Consider the following 24,783-nt stretch of genomic DNA (forward strand, 5'->3'; position numbering starts at 1 on the left):
ATGAACCCAAAAATGAGCTTGCAAGCACTTTATTGCAAACAGATGCACCAGTGGTTGACTTGTGAGTGTGGGGTGGGGAGTGTGGCACCCAGACCTGCCAGGGTTGGAGGTGAGACGTGACTTTAAACCATCAACTGACCTTTGGAGCTTTAGGAATGCCCAGGCAGGACTCTGAGGGTGTCCTTGGAGTCCCTCCTGGGAGAGCTCCAGGCTGTGGGGCTGAGCCAGGCCTTGCTTTGGTTGCAGGTGGAGAGCAGCCGAGCTCATCCGGAGCGTGCCCCCAGAGGTGCTGCCCCAGCTGAGGGCCAAGGTCGCTGCCATGGAGCTGCTGAAGGGCCACAGGGCTGACATTGGCCTCCAGAGAGCCTGGCAGGGGAACTACATCGCACTGGTGAGTGAAGGGGACCTGGGCTCAGGCTGCTGAAGGGGGAAATCCGGGAAAATGGGCGTTGGTTTCTTGGGAGGAGAAGTATTTGGACATTTCCTCTGTTTATGTGGGTTCAAAACCTTGACTTCCACTGCACTAGGAGTGATTTTTGTGAATCCTGAGCAGCACCAGCTGCATTAAAGCAGTGCCATCAGCTGGCTCTGCAAACAGGCAGAGCCAGACTTCTTGCTGGATAGAATGGAGGACAGCAGACTGAACTGGAACAAAGAAATTCTCTCTAGGCAGGTTTGATTGCTTCTCTTTACTCCGTCCTTCCTTGGAGCATTTTGGTGTGTCAAGGTTTGGTTTCTCAAAGCACAAAGAAGGGTGGAGGGAGCCATGTTCCAGCTGTGCCACTGCCAGCCCCTCTTCCATCAGCCCAAGGAGAGTCCTGAGCCTGTCTCTGCTCTTCCAGAAACCAGACAGCCCCCAGAGCTCAGGCTCCTTCACGCCTGTGGCCAGAGAGCTGAAGCGCAAGGACAAGTACATGAACATCCTCTTCTCCTGCCACGTGCGCAAGGTAACGGGGCTGTGGGGGCCTGGCTGAGCAGTGCAACCAGGAGCTGACCCTGGGGATGCTTGGACAGCAGCTCAGAGCAGTTCCAGGGAGCTGCATCAGGGAGTTTTGGGTGGAGCAAGGTTGGGTGGCTGCTGGGGCCTCATCGTGTCAGAGGCACAAATAAATCGTAGAGTCCCTGCCCATGCAGAGTGTTGGAACTGAATGGTCTTTAAGGGCCCTTCAACCTAAACTATTCCATGATTTCATGATAAAATCACTTCATTCTGCACAACTGGTTCAGGTCTGACATTTTTTGTAGCAGAATTGGGGTTTTTGTTAATTTGGTTGGAAGGTTTAAACAACTAATTAAAAAATCATAGTTGCTTAATTGTTGTGGATAGCTCCTAATGTTGCTGGTTTGAAATATCTGTCAGGGAAGGATATTTTGAATTTTACAAAGCCAGCAGACAAACCCAATTTTAGTGGCAGGCCATTGCTGTGGATGTTCAGGTGTTTTTAAGAAGCTGTACATTCTTTTTATTTGTGAATATTGCAGTTGGTCCCCATGTGTATAGTTTTTCCTTATGATTCTGCAGATATTTCATCTACACAATTCATTCTGCAGCACAAAATCTCACTTTATAATAAAACTTTGCAAGCAGTAGTGAGTTGTATTGTTTATTCAACAGTGATTTGTGTTTATAAAAATAGAAAGCTCTAATTGCTTTCCAAGCAAAAATATTTCCATGGATTTTGATGTTGCTGTGACCACGTTCTCTGTGAGGACAGGGTTTCCTGCTGGAGTGAGTGATTTGGGTGAGTGGTGGTGTCAGGATTAAAGGAGGAGCAGGCGAGTGAATCCAAATTTCCTCTTTACAGCCTCGCAGTGCAGAATTCCCCCTGGCTTTTTTTAGGTTAGGCTGAAAACAAAATAATTCCTCTTCTAACTCACCTGATGAACTGATTCCAGTTGAAGTTTCTGGCTAAAGTGTAGCCTTTCTAACTGTAGAAAGGACAGTGTGCAGTTGTTAGAGATGTGATGCTGGAATTGTGTGTTTGGAGTGGAATGCTGCTGAGGGGATCACTGGGGGTCTGTGTGTGATGGACCCAGCGTGGGAGTTTTATCCTGTTCACTGCTGTGCAGCTCACCAGCCCCTGTGTTTCTCTTGCTCCTGGTTCAGCTCTCAAGGACAATCTCCTGTGCAAGCACAGGGTAAAGCAGATTCCTGAGGCACAGATCCACCCTTTATCCTGTTCCCTAACTGCCAGGACAGAGCTCCTGCCTTCAGACAAGCGTCAGAGCAGCATTTGTTGGTTTTGGTGGATGGAGGAATCCCTGAGCATTCCAACAGGCTCTGTTTCTGTACTGTGACTGTGCTGGAAAAATCCAGTTTCTGTGGGGTTTGTTGCATTGAGATGCCAGCACTTCAATGGTAGAAGCAGAATGGGGATGGAATAGGTGTTACCCACCATAAAGTAGATTTCTCCTGCGTCTGAAATGCTTTCAGTGCTCTCGCAGGCAAAGCTTTAGCTGACTGTGGGTGCGTTAAAAGGGCATCTCAGCTGAAATCACAAATATTGCAGGGTTATAGACTTGCAGCCTTGTGGGTTTTAAATTATCTTGTAACTCCTTTTAACTTTTGAATGGTTAAATTGTTGTTGCTTTCTTCTCACAGAGAGGTAGGACTTGATCCCCTGCAGGCCTGCCCAGCTGGGGATTCCTGGCATGGCTTTGGAGCTGTCAGCAGGGAGCTGCCATCCCTGGCAGTGCCCAAGGCCAGGCTGGACAGGGCTTGGAACACCTGGGACTGGAAGGTGTCCCTGCCATGGCAGGGGTGGCACTGGGTGGCCTCTAAGGTCCCTCCAAACACAAACCACTCCGTGATTCCACGGTGTCAGCACTGCTGACAGGACTGCAGCGCTGTGCCTTCCTCACCAGGTGTAAGCCTGGTGATTGCAGAGCATCTCCATGCACCATCCCATCCAAAGCCACACTGGGATGTCTCCCCTCCCTGAGGGAACTGTTTGTCTTCCTGCTCGTACAGACAGGAAATATCTGAGTGAGCCTGATGAGCACAGAGCAGGGAACACAAACAATGCTGAGATTTGAAGGTTAACAGGACAAAGATCTGACATTTGAGAATTTAGCATTTCCCTTTCCAAGCAAGGCACTTTCTCAGGTCATCTGTTCTGTGCTGGATCTGCAGAGCAAGCAGCAGTGAGAGCTGTTGGACAGGGGGAGTGACTCTGCTCTGACTGCAGGAGCACAGGCTGGGAACTGCCTCAGCCTCCCTTTGCCCTTCACAGGAAACAATTCCCATCCTAAGCTGTTAAAATGAAGGTGTTTCTCTGGTCAGAAGTACAAGTCTTGGCATCCTGCCCCTTACCCCAGAGTAAGGCCAGTCCCTGGGTGACCCTTGGTGCTGGGGCAGAGGGAATCTCTCCTCATCGCTGCATTCTTCCCTTTGATTTTTTAACAAATAAATCATCAGGTTTCTTCTCTTTAGCCTTGACTTCCCCATGTCCTACCAGACCTTATTGGCCCACGGTGGCACTTGGTGCTGGCATGTGCAGCCTGGCCCCGTGCTCAAGGCAGATTTGTCACATCTCAATTTGTCACATCCCTCAGGTTAAACCTGGTTCCTTGTGGGTTTACAGGTTGTGTTTGTTCTCTGCTGAAGATTGGTTCATGTGAATCTTGAACAGGGGCCTGAAGAGTGAATTATAGAAATGAAATTGTAATTATCAGGTGATTTCATTGCTTCCCTTAAATAATTCTCCTGAACAAAGCAGCAATTCACAAAAAAGGGTTGCCCAAGTTCATCTGTGGTGTGTTTTCATGATTCAGCTTATTTGAGGATTCCTGAGCAAAAGCTGTGCTGCTCCTGCTCTTTCCTGAGGCAGGAGGGTGTTAGTGGGAAGGTGTTAAAGGGCACTTTGGTGAGCTGGGCTGAATGAAAGCAGCATCAGCGTTCCTTTGTGGCTTCCTTCAGGTACTGAGTCACCAAAGTATGTTTAAAGTAGTTGTTGACTGTCAACAGCAATGTCAGGTGTCAGCTCTTGGAAATGTTCAGTCTAATGTGCTCTTTCTTTGCACAAAAAACGTGGTAAAAGCATAAATACTGGGCAACTTGAATACAGGCTGAGCCCAGAGCTCTCCTATTTAAACACATTTATGAGTAGAGCACATGTGGCCTGTCAGATATGGGTTTGTTAAATTCATTGAGACAGAATTTTTTTAGCTGATGACTGATATTGATCTAATGAATTCTTCAGGAAGAATCTAGAAGATTCTGGATCAGGAAGAACTTCTTCCTGGAAAGGGTGGTCAGGCATTAGAAGGGGCTGTCCGGGGAGGTGTTGGAGTCCCCATCCCTGCAGGTGCCCAGGGAACACCTGGATGTGGCTCTGGGCTTGGTGACAAGGTGGGGATTGGGCACAGGTTGGACTCAATGGGCTGGGAGGGCTTTTCCAACCTCAGTAATTTTATGTTTCTAAGTCTAAGAAGTAAATTTATTCCAGGAACTGCCCTCCAAGGTTTGAGCTGCTGGTTAAGTTTTCTTTGCCTGTGTGAGGGCCCAAATTCAGCAACTTGAGCTGAATAATAATGGGGACTTCTGTTTGGAGCAGTTTTTACAGAAAGGCTCTGAAGAGGCTTTGAAGCCTCACTGGGGGAGGGGAATGGACTATGTGCTTCCTTCCCTGCAGTAGGTACAGGTAGAAGCAGGTCATCCCTGCCTGTGGAAAAATCCATCTTTTCTGAGCATTGTGGTGCTCTTCACTTTTTCAAAGGAAATTTTCAAGATTTTTGCCTTAGGAGAAACCAAAAGTATATTTCATGCAAATCTCCAGATTTTGTTGGATCACCTAGGAAACAACACTCTCTATTTTCTTTAGAATAAGGCTTTTCTTCCCACTTTTCCCTTGTCACCTGTGGCACCAAGCTCCCTTGAGAGGATCATCTCTTCCAAAGGTCGGTGCTCTACGGTGCCCAGAAGCTACTGGCAGAGACCTGAAAAACTTCCTTGAAGATTTTCCAGCTTTAGGCCAGATCTTCATTTCCCCCACGAGCTTGTCAGGAAGCTAAATTAGGATTGATTCATTTGGATCAACAGGATAAAAATACAGAATGCCCAGAAGGTGCAGAGAACACAATGCTGGGAAGGGCTGTTCTCCGGGAGGGAGTGAGCTGGAGCTGAGAACAGAAGGCCTGTCCTTACTCCTACAAACCCAGCAGTGGGATTTGCACTGGGGTGTGAGTCCCTTCTGTGCCTGTTCCCCACTGGGGCAGTTTTTACCTTAACCCACAGCAGGTATTATTTACATAAATGCACTGGAGGGGCACGAGGCACCTGAAGCCTCCTTTGTGTAGAAAGAGCTGGAAGGACGTGAGAATTTGCTCCTCAGGTGAGATGAGCTGCTGGGCCTCTCCTTCTTTAGCTGAATTGCAATACTAAAACCAGGGGGGAGCCGTGAGAAAGAAGGGGAATTTAAAACATGCCTGTAGAACTCCCCCAATATTCCATTGGCTTGGAATACACCTTTGGGGTGCTGAAGCAGTGCCTGAAGGAGAGTTCAGGTGTGCCAGAGGCCAAGGACACCTGCCTTGGATCAGCAATAGTGTGGCAGCAGGACCAGGGCAGTGACTGTCCCCTGAGCTGGCACTGCTGGGGCACCTCCAGTCCTGGCTCAGTTCTGGGCACCTCATGATAAGGACAGAGGGGCTGGAGCGTGCCCAGGGCAGGGAACAGAGCTGGGATGGGGCTGGAGCCCCAGGAGGGGCTGAGGGAGCTGGGAAAGGGGCTCAGCCCAGAGCAAAGGAGGCTCAGGGGGCCCTTGTGGCTCTGCACAAGTCCCTGGCAGGAGGGGACAGCCGGGGGGGTCGGGCTCTGCTCCCAGGAACAGGGACAGGAGGAGAGGGAACGGCCTCAGGCTGGGCCAGGGGAGGTTTAGATTGGATATTAGGGAAAATTTCTTCGCAGAAAGAGTGGTCAGGCATTGGCACAGCTGCTCAGGGCAGTGGTGAAGTCCCCAGCCCTGGAGGGGTGTCAAAGCCGTGTGGCACCTGGGGACAGGGGTCAGTGGCAGCCTTGGTGGTGCTGGGGGAACAGTTGGACTCGGTGATCTCAGAGGGCTTTATCAGCCTTTCTGACCCTGTGAAAGCTGAGTGTGCTTCCCATCTCTGCTTCCCAGGCAGCAGCCACAGGACCTCCTGCCCTGGGGTGGCTCTGGTGTCACAGCAGCAGAAATTTGCTGCCTTTGTCACCGGGGGCTCGGTGCTGGGGGTGGCCATGGACAGCAGCCAGGCCGGGTCATGGCAGTGCACAGGGAGTGTTCACTGTGTCAGTGAACTCAGATCACAGTAAATCAATGCCCCCAGCATTGATCTGAGCTCTGAGGGACAGATCCAGCCCCAGGGACTGGACTTTAGTTCAGCTCCCAGGACCTGGAGTGTGGAGAGCCCAGAGCTCCCCCAGATCCCGGCTGAGGAGCTGGTGCTGCTCTGCTCCAGCACCCGACATGTGGACCAGGCACTCCTAACCTGCTTCCTCAGGGCCATTCGGTGTTTCATTGCCTTTAGACTTCTTTTCTCCCATTCATCTGCCCCCTAAAATAATCCTGGTTACTCAGCATCTCTTCCTGTGAGACTTCCCAGCCCCTCAATCGTGTCCTTCACCTTCTCTGAGCCACTGGAGTCTCCGTCACACTCACCACCCTGGTCCTTCACAGGCTGTTCCAGGTGAGCCCATGGCTTCCAGGACATTATTTCCATGTTATTCCTTGTCTGTGCCATCATTCTGCTTTTTCTGAGCTGCCTCATGTTGCTGTGCCAAGATCTCTCCAGAGCTGTCTGAAATCATCCTCGGTTGCTTTTTCTGAGTCAGTGCCGTTAATGTAAAGCTGTCACAGAGCTCCCCAATTTGCATTTTTTGCCTTCATCTGCTCTGAACTTTGTCACTCTGCTGCCTCCTGACTGAGGATATTTAAGTTCTCCCGTTGTCTCCTGATTTCACCCTGGAAAATCCTATTTATGTTCATCCTCCTCGTCACGTCTTACCCTTGTCTCCTCTTCTCAGTTGATTAATAAATACCTCAGTGACTGTGATACGCTGATGACTCTGGTTTTGCCTCAGTGAAAAACAATTTCTACTTTGTGTCCTACTTTCTTATGCACTTCTGACAAAACTTTGCATCCTGCCTGGTGAGTGTTTAGTGCTCAGGGCATCCCACAGCCTGGGTGAGGTGGAGCTGCTGGAGCTCTCCCAGCCTGGGAGAGCTGGGGGTGCTCACCTGGAGAGGAGAAGCTCCAGGGAGAGCTCAGAGCCCTTTCAGGGTCTAAAGGGGCTGCAGGAGAGCTGCAGAGGGACTGGGGACAAGGGATGGAGGGACAGGACACAGAACAAGGATGGCCCAAAGCCTCTGGTGCAGCCTGGCTCTGCATGCAGGGATTTCCATGGGACCTTTGGGGTGCCAAAGGCTCATGGATAACGTGGGGACAGCAGGGATCAGGCTCCACTTGGACAGGGCTTCAGTGTGGCTGGGGGAAGCATCTGGCCTTGGTTTGAGTGAAGCCCTGGAATTGCCCAGGGTGCCACAGCTCTGCTGGATGACTGCGAATGTTGATCCTCTGTCCCTGTTTGTAAAATGGGATTACAGGGACCATGTTCCCTTCTCATGGGTCTGAGAAGAAAACTTGTTTAGGAGCAGTGTGAGTTTGGGTTGTTTCTTAGTTTAGGGTGTTTGTTTTGTGAGTTTGGGGTATTTTTGTGTGAGTTTCGGCTGTTTGTGAGTTTACAGTGTTTGTTGTGTGATTTTGTAGTATTTTTGTACGAGTTTGGGGTACTATTGTATAAATTTGGGGCATTTTTGTGTGGGTTTGGCACTTAGCACTGCACAGTTTTGTTTCCTGTGTTCCTGCAGTGATCAGTGGGACTGACAAGGTGTTTCTCTGCAGGTGAATCGCTTTAACAAGGTGGAGGACAGGGCCATTTTCATCACTGACAGACACCTGTACAAGATGGACCCCATGAAGCAGTACAAGGTGATGAAGACCATCCCCCTCTACAACGTGAGTACAGCTCTGGGGATCCTCATCTGGGGCTCTTTCAGGGCAGTGTCTTTACTCTGTAGCTCCATTTTCATATCCATAAAATGGAAAACGTCCTTGGGTTGCAGTTTCTAATTTATTTAATGACCTTATAACAGTTACAGTGCAGTTATTGCAACACCAAAGCATCAGGGTGGGAGTGTTGGGGTGTCCTGGGCAGGGCCAGGAGTTGGGCTGGATGATCCTGGTGAGTCCCTTCCAACTCAGGGTATTTCATGGTTCTATGATTCTATGATCGTATTAGCTTTTAATTTTGGTGCATAAAATAAAAGCTAAACCCCAAACTGCCTCTTACACTTCTCTGCTCCCTCCCTGTTTCAATTTTCTTTGCTGTGTGCAGGATTCTGGCCCTGTAAGGGGTTGGCATTTCACAGCAGCTCATGGCACTATTCCTGCGTTTTTGAGGGTTTGTTTGATCCTTCAGGTCATGCTTGAATTTATTTATTTTTATTTTTTTATATTTGCTCATGTTTAATGTAAATCTTACCAAAGCTAAACTCAGAATTACAGTGAGGTCTGGCCTTGAGGGTAGCAGGGTGGAGCTGCCATGCAGTGGATTATCAAGGATGGAAGGGGGTAGGCAGCACCTCAGCTTTGCTCTCCAGCATCCTGGAGCAGGATTCAGCTGCCTGCTCGTCTCCCCCAGCCCGAGGTGACAGTGCTCTGGTTATCTCCAACCTCCAGAGCCTGCCTGGCTGCTGGGAAATGCCCTGCACGCATTTATTGGGATGTTTGCATTTGGAGAAATGACAAACCTGGCATTTCTGTATTGCTGGGAGGGCAGGGATGGGATTAGGGTGAGGGTGAAATCTCATCTGCAGATGTGGAGGGGATGATTAGCTCTGGCTGTATCCACAGTGTTGGGTTTAGAGTCTCCTCCTGCCCCCCTTGCTGGGCATCAGCCTCAGCTGGGCACTCAGCACAGTGTATCCATGGAGTAGCTACTCCCAGTAGGAATCCTGGCTGCAGCAGGCAGTGTCTCCATGGCAGTGCCTCTTGTTTTGAAAGGAAGCTGCCCTGAGCAGCTGTGGGAGCTTTTCCTGGCTGCTGTTCTGTCCCAGCACCGGTGTCTCCATGCTCAGAGGGGCTGGCAGCACATCCTGCTGTGTGCCATGGGGCTGTGTGCCCAGGCAAACTGGGGTACAAACACCCCAGGCTGGTGAAAACCGGGGTGCAAACACCCCCAGCCTCCCAGCAGAGCTGAAGCACCCACACACTCACAGCCTTTTAGCAGAGGGGTTTTCCACACCTGATTTTCCAGGTGTTCCCAGATGTGTTTTTGGTGACGTGGACAAGGTGGGATTTTATCCATAAGGATTTTATCCATCAGGATTTCTCAATATTGGTTTCTCCACCCTTACTTTAACCAGAGTGTCGAGGTCACTGAGATTCACTGACTGCAGGACTAATGAGAGATAAATCTGTGTTTATCACAGGTGTAGAACAGTGTGTTTTACCTGTGTGCCTGATGGGTGTAAAGGGGCAGATTGTACATCTACAACAGCACAGGACCAGATCATTTGTTGGTCACTTGAACATTTCCCTCTAAAATTCTTAATCCCTTAAAAATTAGAGGTGAGCAAGTCAGGTACAATTTCAGGTTACTCACAGAGTATCTGTTACTAGGAAATGTCAGCAATTGTTGCTTTTTCACCAATAAAAGTCATGTCTAAAATAGAATATCCATTCCTACAGAGAGCCCTGGGGCAGGCTCTGTGGTGGCTGTTTTGGCTGTATTTTGGCTCAGTGTTGGTTGTATTTTTGGCTCAATATTTGTTGAATTTTTGGCTGTATTTTGGCTCAGTGTTGGTTGTATTTTTGGCTCAATATTTGTTGAATTTTTGGCTGTATTTTGGCTCAGTGTTGGCTGTATTTTTGGCTCAATGTTGTATTTTTGGCTGTATTTTGGCTCTGTGTTTGTCGTGTGGCTGCTTTGCAGTTCCTCAGGATAAGAGCAGTTAATGGTCTGTGCAGGTCTCTTGCTCTGAGAATTCTCACGTTTCTGCAGCTATAAATCAGTTTTATTGGTAGATCTGCAGTTATTCCCTTCAGTAACCTAGCACAGGGATTCTTGGCCAGACAGTTTCTTTGGCCTGAGCAGGAGTCACTGAGATTCCAGGGGTCCTGGCACAGGAGGGATGGATGAGATCCTCTGCTGACACATACAGGTTGTCAAGTTAACATTTCAGGGTGGAAATTTGATTAAAACAAGCTTTGGTAGAATCTGTGGTGTAAAATTCCAGCTCTGTTGAGCACAGCCTCTCCCTGTGCCTGCTCCTCCTGCTCTGTGTCCTGGGGAAGAGCCCCAGCCCTGCCTGTGCCCAGCTGGGGTGGGCACTGGTCCTGCTGATGGATCCAGAGCACCTTGAGCTGCAGGAAGGGGAGAGAAGAAGAGTTTGGGGCATCTTTGATTTATACACAGGACACAAAATATTTCATAGAATTGAATTTGGATTGGAAGGGATCTTAAAACCCATCCAGTGCCACCCCTGCCATGGCAGGGACACCTCCCACTGTCCCAGGCTGCTCCAGCCCCAATGTCCAGCCTGGCCTTGGGCACTGCCAGGGATCCAGGGGCAGCCCCAGCTGCTCTGGGCACCCTGTGCCAGGGCCTGCCCACCCTATCAGGGAAGAATTTTTTCCTGATATCCAATCTAAACCTACTCTCCTCATTTTGAAGCCACTCCAGTTATATTTCTCTTAATAATCCAGGATTTCTCAGATTTAACTCTGGCAAACAGTCAATCCTATAGAACAGCTGTTTGTTTCTTGTTGTATTTATGTTTTATATTTGTTACCTAATATTTATATTTGTGTTGTCTTTCCACTCCTGAGCTGCCTTGCACACTCCCTTCATTTTTCTGTGCCTGATCCCTTCTGTCATGGAAGCTCTTCCACCATGTGAGGGAGGCAGTGGAAGGAGCTGATCAGTGATACAGAAATTCCTTCCTTTTTGGGAAAAGAGCAATAGTTTGAAATGCTCTGAAGGTTTTTTGAGGAGCAAATGAACAATAATGACACCAGTAGTGATGTGTATCCGTGGAGCAGCCCTGTCCTACGTTTGGATGAGTGTTCTCTGGGAAGAGGAATCATCCTTCCCATGCCCAGAGGTGAATGGGGCTGGAATCCTGTGCTGCTCCCTGTCAGCGTTTCAGAAGCGCCCTGTCAACACAGCAGCATCCTCAGGGTGGTGTTTCCATGGAGATCTCACTGGAGACAGTCAGCTGATGGCTGCTACAGACACAAACTTGTTTTCAGCCGAGGAAATCGCTCCCCATCTCCCCTAGCCAGGTTTGCCTGGCCGTGGTTGGAGTCCCTCCTGTCCCTGCCCAGAGCCAGGCTCTGCACTGGCACAGAGGAAAGGGCTGGAAGCTACACCAGGTTTAATTTGCTTTAGATGAAAGTTTTCTTGCAGTGAGGGCAGTGAGGCCCTGGCACAGGGTGCCCAGAGCAGCTGGGGCTGCCCCTGGATCCCTGGCAGTGCCCAAGGCCAGGCTGGACATTGGGGCTGGAGCACCTGGGACAGTGGGAGGTGTCCCTGCCATGGCAGGGGTGGCACTGGATGATCCTTAAGGCTCCTTCCTCCCAACCCATCCCATGGCTCTGGGTGAGGAATGTGTCATTCTCTGCACGACCTGCCAAACACAACTTCCCTGTCAGCCCTGCTGCTTTCTCCATGTGGAGATGCTGCTCTGGGGGATTCTCTGGGTGGATTTTTCATCTGCCAGCACTCTGGCAGTGCCTCAGAGCACCAATACACAGTGACCTTTTTGTTCTTACCTGAATTAAAACCAAACAGGTAATGGCTGAGAGGAATTAAAAGGCATCCAAGCAGCAGAAAGGCTCTTGCAGCCACCTCTCCCCTGCAGTGGTGAACATAATAAAGGATGTTCTGCAGAAGCTGAGGATTTTTTCCTGCTCTTCAAGCAGGGCCAGTATTAGTGTTGGTAAATACTGAGATAAGCACCTTTTCTGAAATGATTTCTTTTGTTGCAATTATTTGCTCACAGAGTCTTGTGCAGAGGGGTGAAATGGGAAGATTTTGAAGGGCTCTTGGCCTCCTAACAGGGTTCTGTTGAATAATTAATGTTTAAATTGCCTTTTCAAATCTGACACTGCGACTTGTTCATCTTTCACACTCACTGCACATTTAAAACCTTGATGGCAGCAGTCCCTGTGGTGCTATTGTGCTCACAGGAGGGTATTTAAGCATGCAAATTAATTTTAAGGGACACTATAAAGCCAGGCAGCTGTTAATGCCTGTGCATGAGGTGGAGCTTGTTTGGAAAGCATTTCATAACCCCAAAATAGCCTGAACAGGGAATAAACTCCACCTGTGCTGCTGCAACAGGAGGGCCCTGCCCGGGGTTCCAGGATCAGCAGCTGCTGTCCTTCAGTTCCTGGGGTAACAAACCAACAAAATCCCAAAAAAAACCTTGTGTGGAGTCTGATCCCAAAAATAGGGCACAGACCACGCTGCTGTGGGCTGGGCTGGGCTTTTCTGGGATGTGTGAGGCATCCAGAGCTGCTGGAACAGCTTCCTTGGAAATAATAACACCTTGTGGCTGCTGAAGCACAGCCAGGGAACAGCCTGAGCCCCTGGGATCCCTGGGCTGGCAGGAGTTGGGAATCTCCAGCTGGACTGGTGCTCACACAGGCTCTGGGGGACTCAGGAGCCTTTTCCCCTAAACAAGGGAATAATGAGACTTTCATTTCAACAAGGTGGTTTATGGGTGCATCTCATAGAGGAATGGGGCTTCCCTCTGCAAATCCCTGGATGGTTCAAAGGAGCCCTTTAATGGACAGGGAAAGTCCTCTGTGTTCTCTCTGTACTCATCCTTTCATCTTTCTTGTTTTATTTTATTTTATTTTATTTTATTTTATTTTATTTTATTTTATTTTATTTTATTTTATTTTATTTTATTTTATTTTATTTTATTTTATTTTATTTTATTTTATTTTATTTCATTTTATTTCATTTTATTTCATTTTATTTCATTTTATTCATTATATTCTGTTTACTTAATTTTATTATATTTATTTTGTCCCATATATTATATTCTATGTATTTTTCCCATTTATTTTATTCTATTTTCCTTTCTCCTTTCTCTGCTTTGCTGTACTTACCTTTTGAGGTTCTTTTTTCCCCTCCTTACACTTTGTTTCCCCAGCACAGATGCTTTTTTTTGCTTTCTCTGATATTCATCTGAGTAACCTGTGGTCCCAGATTGCCCCTCCTAAAAATTTCCTAGTTTTCCTTTGTGAGATGATGACAAAACTTGATGAGCCAAGTGCAGGTACTTAACAGACAAAAGAAAATGCCAGAAAATAAAAAACCCAAAGCAAACCCTTGCACCTTTCTATTTTGTCAGAACAGCCAGACCTTAATCCATAGTATGGGAATCATTGTGGCTTTGCAGGGTTTGCAACTCAAATTCTTCCTAAATTCTTGTGTTACCTGTAAATCACAGGGGTACAGAGTTGTTCAGGTTGAAAAAGACCTTTAAAATCAGCATCACCAAACCACATCCTCCAGTGCCACATCCACACATTTTTTGGGATGGAGACTCCACCCTTTCCCTTTTAGTGAAGAAATTCTCCCAAAATCTCACCTGACCCTGGCACAAGCTGAGCCCATCAGATCCCTTTGGTTTCCCAGTGTGGGTTTGAAGATGCTGTTGGGCAGGCTCCTGGTGAATGTGGGGTTCAGTGGGGTCATCCAGGGGAGGTTTTGGGGAGAGCTTTTACCTGGGGCTGTTGGGAGAGCAGCTGGTGCCATCCTTGGTGGGTGCCCCATGGCCCTGGGGAGGGAGAGGGGCACAGCAGGGACACAGGAGCTGCTGGAGCCATCCCAGGCTGGGGGGGACATTCCCTCACACCCCACAGGCTGGGGGGGGACATTCCCTCACACCCCCCAGGCTGGAGGGGGACATTCCCAGGCTGGAGGGGGACATTCCCTCACACCTCCCAGGCTGGGGGGGACATTCCCTCACACCTCCCAGGCTGCTGAATTCCACAAAGCCGCTCTTGTTTCACCTTGCTCAGCTGCTGGGGGAACACCCACCCAGTGCCACCCTCAGCTCTGTGGTGGAGGCTGGGAGCATCCTGAAGAGGAGAGAGCCAGCCTGGCCATGCCAAAGGCACAGGGAATCATGGAATCATGGAATGGTTTGGGTTGGAAGCAGCTTAAAGCCCATCCAGTGCCACTCCTGCCACGGCAGGGACACCTTCCACTATCCCAGAGTGCTCCCAGCCCCATCCAGCCTGGCCTGGGATGCTTCCAGGGATGGGGCATCAACATTTTTATATCAGCACACCCAACACTGTTCTCTTTTTCTCTCCACAGCTGGTGGGGCTGAGTGTCTCCAATGGGAAGGACCAGCTCGTGGTGTTCCACACCAAAGACAACAAGGATCTCATCGTTTGTCTCTTCAGTAACGACCCCTCCAACGACAGCAGGATCGGGGAGCTCGTGGGAGTCCTGGCCAGTCACTTCAAGAGGTCAGTGCTGGGCCTGGGGCTGCTGGACACCCATTCCAAAGTGCCAAATCATCCCTGGAGTCTCTGTGGTGTGGGGCTTCAGCTGGAGCTGTGCTACTTCACTGCAATCCTGGGATACCAGAGTGACCTTTTTTCCTGGCATTTTTAGGATATGTTTTTATATAATATTTTTAGGACATTGTTGTTGGTGAACTACAACACTTTGTTGCCTCTTCTGCCTTCCCTGTATGGTGTGACAGCCACAGGTGTTTTGGGGACAAATGTCACTGAAGGTGCACTTGGAGTGTGTCACAATGGCTCCTGAGGGCTTCCTACAGCCAAACTCTTCATATTTAAAATTAGGATGGAGCTTTTCTTTGCTCAGATTTCCCTCCTGCCCCAGTACCAACAGGTGATTTATTGCCTGAGCTGTGCAATGTCATCTCTGCTCCCTGAAGTCTGTCTGTCTTGTAAATCCCTGAGCCAAAGCTGGTGATTGGGTATGGGGATATCTGGGATTGAGCTCCTGGAGCAGCAAGAGTCACCTGGATTCCAGGAGTGAATTCCAGGCTACCCACACCAGCAGGCAATGGCTGCACTGCAGCCACAGAAAAGAACTGCAGGGAGAAACAGGGTGTGGAGTGAGCAGAGCTTTGGGTTGTTCCCTGGCTCCTCCAGAGGAGATTCCCAAGAGGAATGATGCTGCTCAGCAAGTGCAGCCGTGGCTTTGCTGTTCACAAGCTCCACAGGACTCATAAGGTGGAGTCTTTATAGGTAAATCTTCATACAGAGCTGTGAGTGGCAGAAAACAAGAGGGAATTTAGGTCACTTTTGGTATTTTTCCATGAATTCAAGAAGATTGTGCTGGTCCAGTCTCCTCTCACCACCACGGTGTGAGGTTCAGGACTGGCCATGCTGGAGGCAGAGGCCGAGTCCATTGGAAATGAATTCTCACCATTGGTGTAACTTGTTTGGAGAAATTCAGTGCTGCAAAGCAACAGAAAACATTCTCTGGTTTTGCTTTTACCTAAATATCATTTCATGTCAAAGGCAGCTGCTCTTGCAGGCTCAGGAGATTCTGGAAAGCAATGCAGTTTATTTGGGAACCCTGGAAGTCCCTGGATTTCTTCCATCCAGCATCACCTTCAGGTGGCTGATGCTCCTCAGGGCCTTGCCAGGTCTCTGATGTGGGCACAGGCTGTGTCACTGTTGGTGACACTCCAGCTCCCGTGTTCAGTGTCCAATTACCCAAAATTGCTTTTCCTTTTGCTCAGATGGGTCCCCAAGCACCAGCCCTTGTGTCATCTGTCCCCCCCTCAGCCCCACACAGAGGGGCTTCATTTTAACAAAGGATATTGTGACCATCAGCCTGAAACATCACACCATTCTCCTAAAGGTGGAAACTGCTGATTCCCAGTTTCTTACACTGATTTTAACAATGACATTTCTATCTTTAAAAAGAATTAGGTTTAATCTAATCACTGTCTGTAGGAGAATGGCAGTTAAATACATTTATGTGCTGATCAGGTCCACTTAACACAATATTAGCATTATTTTAGTGCTTCAAATGACAAATCTCAGCACAGCTGGGTAAATGGGAGAGCTGGTGTAGAAGCCTGTTTTTCTCCAACATCCAGTAAAAGTTCCTGGCTGAAGGGCAATGCACAGGACAACTTGCATTTGGTTTCCCAAATACATAAATGTCATGGTTTCCCTCCTGTAATATCTATAAATCAAAACATTCAGGAATATATTCATGTTTTCCATCACTTCCCATTTTCCTAGTGTTAAAAGCTCCTGTCAGTGAATGGGATTAGGTGATCCCTTGCTGGAGAGGAGCTGGGGGAACTCCTCATTAGCCAGGATTAGCTGTGGGCCTCTGGCAGGGGTTGGGTTTCTGTGTCCTGCTGAGGAGCAGAGACTGGAGCCAGCAGGAATCTCGAGGTTGCTTGGAATCAGTTGCTTGGAAAATCCCACCCATGGTGGGGTTTAAGAGCTCTGCTCCACCAGCGTGTGGGAGCAGCTCCTGTGGGATCTGTGGCTCTCTCTGAACATTAAAAGCAATTTACAACCATCTCAGCTCCCATCCTGAATCCCTGCTGGGAGGTTTTAGCAGGGCTGAGGTGCCACAGGCACCTGAGGTTGTGTGGGGTGGGAGGTGATGATCCTTTAACTGTTTGTGTATTAAAATCATGTGAGTTCAGTCCCATTCTGTGTTGTAGGAAAGGAGAGGAGGAGGCTGCTGGTGTCACCTGAGCTGAGGACACCCAAAACTTCTCATTCAGATGCTTTCTATTGGGTTTTATTCTTCTATTCCAAACTCTTTGAACTGGGAATTTCATTGCTGACACATCTATTTGGGAATTTTGGACATTTTCAGCAAGAAATAGCTTGGACATTTTAGAACAATTGTAGAGGTGACATCTCTCAATGCTGCATTCTGCAGCTGCTTTTGGGCACAAAGGCTTCACATTTGGGAATGTTCTGCCTGAGTTCACATTTCTTTGCATCACCCATGAAAGCTTCATGAAGCTGTGTCTTTACAAGCTATTCCTGGTAGAAATTGTCTTACTCTGAGATTGTGGTTCACATGTAAATGTTTATACAGGGGAGAGCTAACATGAGGCTTCTGTGAGCTGTAACATTTTTAATGGAGTTAACAGGAGTTCAAGTCACACTTCTACTGAGTCAGCTGGATTTGGGGTTTTTTTACAATGCAGCTGAATTCCCAATAGAAATTATGGGAAGCTGGATGAGCTGTTGATGCAGTGGCCACAGTAAGTTCATGTCTGCCTGCAAAGCAGTGTGTGGTGTCCAGGAGCTGAGTTCCCCTGGGCGTTTCCTGGCTGTCTCCACCTCAGGGATGGGCATCTCCTGCCAGAACCCAGGAGGGCTGGGATCCAGGGAGTGCCTGGGATAGCTGGGAAGGTGCAGTGGTGCCTTGCAGGAGCAGCTGTGTGCCATGTGGCTCGTGTTTGTGCCCCTGGTGCCCAGCAGGAGCGCAGGTGCTGTGCTCAGAGCTCAGTGCTGGGAGCTCTGCGTGTGGCCACAGCCAGAGCCAGCGCTGGGAAAGGGACCTGGGGAGCTCTTGGAGGAGAGGGGGTGGGTGTAGAAGGGAAGGATTATATTTACCCTTTCCATTTTGCATCCTCACAGCCCCTCCGGCTCTAGAAGATGTCTGGAGTGATCAGAGCAGGGCACTGAGGACTTTCTGGGTGCTCTTCACCTGAGATGACCCAGCCGTGCTCACCCTGCGGTGGCTCCCACGCGTGTTGGGTGCTCCCCATGTGGGTGATCGGAGCCCTGGGGGTGCTCAGGTGTCCCCAGGGAAGGTGCCCAAGGCCCATCCTGTTCCCAGGGGTCATTCCCTGCCCAGTGGGAGCAGGCAGGGTCTGTTCTGTCTGGCTGCCCACGTGTTGGGATCAGGGAGTTGCTGCCCTGCTCTCCAGTGCTTTCTGTTCTCTAATCCCCACATTGGCCACAGCCCCTGGGCTCCCTCCAGGATTCCTGGAGGCAAGGGGGAGTTAAAAGAGCAGTCAAAAGCAATCCCTGCAGAACTCCAGCAGAAAATCACTTGCCTGAGGATAATTTTATATTTTCCATTGCACTTTGGGACCTGTCAGCCAGTTTTAATCATTAGTGTGCACTGCATTCATTTTCCTTAGTTCTGGGGCCTTACCCTGGAGCGTTGGCTCCGGTACTGATGGAGCAGGAATTCACAGAGAGGGATCTCAGACTGCCCCAGGGGCTGTGGCTCCAGGTCCTGCTCCACACAGGGTTCCTGGTGATCCTTAGGAAGATCACATTCCCCACCTGTCCCTTCCTCCTGCCCTGAGTGCTGTCCTTGTGTTCCATCCCTGTGTCTCACTGCATGAGTGAGGCAGCAGCAATTTCTCTGCTTGGGGAAGTGGAGAGGTTTGGGTGTTGGATTTAGTGTCACCTGGACATGTGTCACTGTAATACAGGAATGTGGTTGTGCAGGTGGAATTTATACATAAATGACATATGTAAATTGGGGAAAATCCATGTGTATACATGGACAGGCACATGTCCCAGAATCCTGGGGTGGTTTGGGTGGGAAGGGACCTCAAAGCCACCCATTCCCACCCCTGCCATGGACAGGGGCACCTTCCACTGTCCCAGGCTGCTCCAAGCCCTGTCCAGCCTGGCCTTGGACACTTCCAGGGATCCAGGGGCAGCTTCAGCTGCTCTGGGCACCCTGTGCCAGTGCACAGAATATCTGGAAGAATTGGGGAAAAATATGTTTGTATTTATGTAAAATGTAGGAAATTCTATGTATGTACATTCATGTGCAGAGGTATAAAAAAACCTGGGGGAAATCTGTGCCCTCAACCTTTCAAAACCAGGCCCAGGTTTGCTGGAAGGTGCCCAGGTTGCCCAGGCTTCCGTTCCAAAGCAGACATGGCTGGGGAAGCACATCCCAAAACACCTCTGTGCCTCCCTCATCACAGAGAGACACAACTGGGGTTAAAGCTTTTCCTGCTGAGTTCTGAGCAGAGCAGGAGCCTGGGAGGGGAGAAGTGAGGTCACACCTTGGTGGGGTCACACCTTGGTGGGGTCACACCTTGGTGGGGTCACCAGAGACTGTTCATCCCTTGGGGTGGGTGTAGGGAAACCCAAGGCTGAGCTGGGGCTGCAGGAGACACCTCAGGGTATTCAGAAAAGCCTTTCTTAAGGAAAAAAAGAGCACTTAGACTGCTTCCCTGGCATTCAGAGCTTCAGCCATAGAACTGGAACTGCTCTGGATTGGGGATGAAGCATTATTCCCCTCACAAGTCACTGTCAGGTAAATCCTCCCCAGAACTGCAGCGGTTTGGGGAGGCTGGATCTGTTTGGTGCAAAGAGAAGAACTCACAGATGTTGATTTCTGGTGTTTTGCTCTTTGCACCAATGGTGGCAAACAAATCTTTTGCAAACCCAGTGAAGTGCAAGGGTTTAAATGTTGCCATTATCTCAGAGGTGGTGTTCAAGGTGATGCTCCTGGAGCTGAGCAGTGATTTTGCTATTTAGTCTGAATGCAGCAGGGTTTGTCAGGGAGATGGAGACAAACACCCCATAAATACCCATTTTCAGGGGTTTGTCAGGGAGATAGAGACAAACACCCCATAAATACCCATTTTCAGCTCACTGTGTGAGAGCAGGAGCATTTGGTACATTTTTGATGCTGTCTGTAAACAAAGCCAGATGAGATTTCACTTGGGATAATTTTGATTATTTAGGAAAAATAATGCTCAGCTCAATGATGAGCTTAATCTGGAACACAAATAATTTGATTAAAATAGATTCAAGATTTTTTATTTGATTTTTTTTCCACTGATGTGGAGAGACAAACCGTTGGCTCAGGCCCAGGAATCAGGTGATCAGGGGTTAAACCTTCAATTTGTTATATAAAGATGCTTTTTCCTGTCAAAACTGGCTGATTTTAATCAGTTTAAGATTGTTCCTTTCTTTTAAAGCTGTTTACCTTTCTCTGCTAGAAACCTTGATTAACTGCTGAGATTCAGGGAGCAAAGCCAGGAGCATCTTCTGTGTAGCCAGGACAGTCGGGAGGGGACCATGGGGACATTAATGATGCATTTTTGGGACAAAGGAAGGAGGAGGAGCCCAAACTGGTTCAGGAGAACAGGAGCACCCAAAGCACCCTGAGGAAATAATGGTGTCCTGGGCAGAGGAGGGGTGGCATCCCTGGCATCACAGGAATCTCTGGCACTTCAGCTTTGAGGAGATCCCTGAGCTGATGGGGTCACAGCCAGGGCTGAGGGGTTCATCATTTTTAATCATAATCCATTTTCAGGCAAGTTCTGCTGGGTTTTGTGGAGAGCCTGGACCCCCAGGTAGCAAAGCAGCTTTTAAGCACCAAGTACTTGGTCCTGCAGAAGGGCAGTGGCAAAGGGAAAATAATTTCCTGATACAGAATAAATGGGGAAATAAACAAACTGGAAAAATTGGCTTGTCTTTGTGGCTACAAAAAAAAAAAAATAAATTCTAGGCATTAGCTAAGATTTCCCTTTGATTTTTGGTGTTTCTGAAGTTGGACAGGGCTTGGAGCCACTGGGTGATCCTTAAGGTCCCTCCCAACCCAAGCCATTCCATGATTCCCCAATAATTATCTCTGGTAATTCCTCTGTCAACCTCACAGTTGTAGTTTGGGTTGAGAAATTATTTTTCCTTGGGAAAACAAATGAAAGATTTGTTGTTTTGAGTGACTCCAGGGCATAGAGAGGTGGAATTACAGCACCCTGGTGAGACTCTGTCTCTGGTTTAATTCTTTTACATCCTGGGAAACTCCTGTTGCAACAGAGTTTTTCCAAACACTTGTCTTGTGGGAAGGGAACTCATCAAGGAACTCAGAAGAGAATCATTCCCTTCCTTAAACTCATCTTCCCACTGCTGCTGCTGCTCATCCTCCATCTCTGAGTGGGTCCCTGGCCAGGGAAGCCTCCCCAGCTCACACTCCTTTGGAAAAGTAGTTTTTTGTTACACTTTTCAATGTGTTCCTGACTCTCTCAGTCCTGGATTTGTGATATTGAGAGCACAGCGAGTTCAAGGGAGGGGTCTGGGCTCTCACCAGGCCGATGAGTTTGTGTGAATCCTTTATTTGAGTCCCAGCCTTTGCATCTAAAAGGCAATTCTTGTGTCTGATAACATAAAGAGTAACAATTAATTGTATTTCATGGCCTTCCTTTGAGTCCAGAGAGGTTTATTGGTCAGCTGTCCTTTCCTAATCTGCCTGTGCCCTGCTGACATTGTGTGTCAGCACCAATTTTGTCCAAAACCCTCTGGAAAGAGGATTCAGTTCTATTCCTTTTCTCCTCTATTCCAGCATCCCTGTGTAACTTTGGTGCTTTCCCTTCTCTAAGCAGCTCCTGGATGCTAAAGCTCCATGTCCAGGGTCCTCCTGGGTGGGAGCTCTTGGTAAAAATGAAGTTACTGGGGCTTGAGGTGCTGAAGGAGGATTTCAGTTGCTGGAATTGTTGTGTTTTCAGGAAGTCTTCCCCAGGGCACTTAAGAATCGTGGATTACTTTGGGAATTTGGACCCAGGTGTCCTCAGTAACTGTAATTCCTGGGAAATAGATCTCCAGTGACCCAAAAGTCCTCTTCAGTGACCAGAGGTGTTCCCCAGAGATGCAGAAGTGCACAGGCACTCTCCAGCCCACCAGCCCAGTGTGATATTACACAAATCATGTTTGCTCTCACTGACCTTCTGCAGAGTTCTTTGAGTTTCGCAGTTCATTCCCTGTCTCCATCTAAAGGATTTGCTGGGTTAAACAGGTGAATCCTTTCCATCCTCAGACAAGCCAAAGCACTAGGGTGAAACTGGGGTTTATTTGTGGTCTGGGGGGAAAAAACAGCATTGAGGCTGTCAGAAGAGATGAGACAGTCCTAGAGTAGGAAATTCAGAGCCATCCTCCTCCTCCTCCTCCTGCCGCTGCTCCTTCCCTCAGGGTTTCAGAGGCATCAGACCCCTAAATATGAACATTTTCTTTTTAGAGCCCTCAGCATTTTCTGTGTCATTTTACAAGGCTCTGTCCAGCTCCCTGCTTTCCTTGAGACATTTATGATCAGAAATTAGATCAATTAAAGTTATCACCCTGAGGATCTGGAATTCCTGCACCCTACATCCCACAGCTGCCCTTCCCAATCCAGCTTCCCTTTTGGTGCTGGGAACTGGGGATTTCCTCCAGCACAGGCAGTGATATGGGAACAGGAAAATGGAAGTTTCTCGTATTACAAACCTCTTCCTTATCTGGCTCTGGGCTCAGTTCAGTATTTCATTATCACAAATTATTATTTTCAATCTTGAGCCGCAGCTCTCGGCACTCATTCAACACTTGGAAAGTTTGACACGAATCCACAATTTTTCTTTTCCTGGAAATGTTCAAAAACCACATGGATGTGGCACTTGAGTGAAGAACAGGGTGCTGGATTGACAGCTGGACTTGATGATCTTAAAGGTCATTTCCAGCTTTAATGATTCTGTGATTCCATGAACCATCACCCCACCCCTGTTAACAACCTGACAGAAGCAGGAAGCGTCTCCTAAAAAGTGTTGGATGGTACAAACATAGTCCCAAATGCTCTGCTGCATCCCAAAATCACAGAAACCCAGAATGGTTTGGGTTGGGAGGGTCCTTAAAGCCACCCAGTGCCACCCCTGCCATGGCAGGGACACCTCCCACTGTCCCAGGTGCTCCAGCCCCAATGTCCAGCCTGGCCTTGGGCACTGCCAGGGATCCAGGGGCAGCCCCAGCTGCTCTGGGCACCCTGTGCCAGGGCCTGCCCACCCTGCCAGGGAACAATTCCTGCCCAATATCCCATCCAGCCCTGCCCTCTGGCACTGGGAGCCATTCCCTGGCTCCCATCTCTCCATCCCTTGGGAATTGTCTCTCTCTGTTTTTCCCACTGGCTCCCCCAGGCCCTGCAAGGCCCCACTGAGCTCACCCCCGGTCTCCTCTCCAGGCTGAGCACCCCCAGCTCTCCCAGCAGAGCTGCTCCATCCCTGGGATCATCCTGGAGCCTCCTCTGGGCTCTCTCCAGAGCTCCAGGTCCCTCCTGTGCTGGGCAGCTCTGCAGGTGGGGTCTCACCTGGCAGGGCAGAGGGGACAGTCCCTGTTCCCGGTGCCCACGCTGTGGGGTCAGCCCAGGACAGGGTTTCTGGGCAGGGCCATGTCCAGCTGTGCCCCCACAGCCCCTGGGTGGGCTCTGGGTGGCTGCACCAGTGAGGGGTGTCCATGGTGCTGCTCCTGGCTCCTTCCCCTGCTCCGGATCCTCTCCCTCCCTGAGCAGATGGCCCTGCCTGGGCTGCCCTGCCTGGGCTCTGCTTCCAGCTTTGCCAGGCTGGCACAGCAGCTGCCCTGGCACCACCTCCAGCCTGGGAACGGCCCAAAACTCAGCCACAGAGAACTTGGGCATTCAGGGTTGGTGTGAGGAGGGTTGAGGGTCGTGCCATGTGCCCCTGGGTGCTGATGCAGAGGGATGCTGAGCTGGGAAGCGGCTCCTGGAGAGGGATGATCCCCCCTGGCTGCAGTCTGGGTGTGCAGCCCTGAGCTGCTGCTGCAAACAGCCAGCTTTGGACCCAAAAGGGACACAGATGGATTTTGGTGTCAACACAAAGCTCCCAACTTGTGCAGCTTCTGCTGTGTTCAGTGCTCTGTTCCCTCTGCTGTGGGATCCCAGCCCAGACCTGTTCCTGTGTCCTCTCTGGGGTGTGGGATGGGGCTGGGCTGGGCTGGCAGCACCAGGAGCTGCTCACAAAGCCTCAGGCACAAAAAATGGCTCGTGGGTGATGCTAAAATGTTACAGGAGTTGTGCAGCCCCTTTGTTGCCAGTGGGACACTCCAGGCTGGGTTTCCCACCCTGGTTCCCCACCTTGGCTCTCATTATTCCCAGTAAAGGTCTTGGTGTGTTCCATGGGCCAGAGCCTGAGCCAGGCTTAGGAAAAGCTTTGCCTTTAACTGCACTCCTCCAGTTTGGAGAGAGCTCTCAGTATCAGTCCCAAAGAGGTTTCTGTAGGAATGAGGACAGCAATGGTTTCCAAGGCCTTCCTTAATATTTTTAGGGACATGGAAATTTAATAAAATAAAGAGGATCATTAGGTTGGTCATGTTTGAAACAAAAATGCATTTTCCTATTTAATATTCAAGGGAATATTTAAAGTTGATATTGATTAATATATTGGATATTTGATCCAACCGCTTTTTACATTCTTGCATAAAACAAAGTACCATGAAAATTCACATTAATGAAGCTTTCCTGCTCTTCTGCTCTGTGGAATCTTCAGCAGAACCAAAACTGCTCTTTTCAGCTTCCCTTCCTCCCATTGTCCTCCGGCCCAGCTTTGTTGCATCTCCTGAGCTCAGATTTGAGTTGTTCTCCTAAAAGCATTGGTGTTTCTGTGACTGCTCCATAGAGGTCATTTGGATGCCAATTATTCTATTTAATGACTTCAGTCTATTTAGTGATTCTAATTAGTGACTTTTCACATAATTCAAATGTTATGTTTAGAGGGGAGGTTTGGGTTTTTTCTGGATGGTGTGGAGGATCTCACTGATAAAATCTGAATAGACCCCGATCTTGGGCTTGGCATTTTTGGAAATGTCTGAGGACCTTTATAATCAGATACTAAATATTTGGCAAAAACATTGGCTCCCAACAATTCCTTGTGAAGCTGAGGTCAAATAAATTAGAATTTAAATGTGTCTGTATTGGGAAAACAAGGCAAAGCCATTTGTTACTTGACAGATTTT

General features: G+C 49.0%; 1 protein-coding gene across 2 annotated transcripts in view; it reads left to right on the plus strand.

Annotated features, from left to right (window-relative positions):
- The window catches only part of MYO1D (myosin ID), a 158,419-nt gene that overhangs the window by 85,078 nt on the left and 48,558 nt on the right, over positions 1-24,783 (plus strand). The window contains exons 18-21 of one of the 2 annotated variants that reach the window (XM_058858281.1): positions 247-391; positions 843-947; positions 7,882-7,995; positions 14,381-14,535. In XM_058858281.1, coding sequence (XP_058714264.1) covers positions 247-391; positions 843-947; positions 7,882-7,995; positions 14,381-14,535 — 519 coding nt within the window. The remainder of the gene's footprint in view (positions 1-246; positions 392-842; positions 948-7,881; positions 7,996-14,380; positions 14,536-24,783) is intronic. The other variant, XM_058858282.1, reaches the window with a different exon arrangement.

The sequence above is a fragment of the Poecile atricapillus genome, chromosome 27 (genome assembly GCF_030490865.1).
Source record: "Poecile atricapillus isolate bPoeAtr1 chromosome 27, bPoeAtr1.hap1, whole genome shotgun sequence".
Classification (NCBI taxonomy): Eukaryota; Metazoa; Chordata; class Aves; order Passeriformes; family Paridae; genus Poecile; species Poecile atricapillus.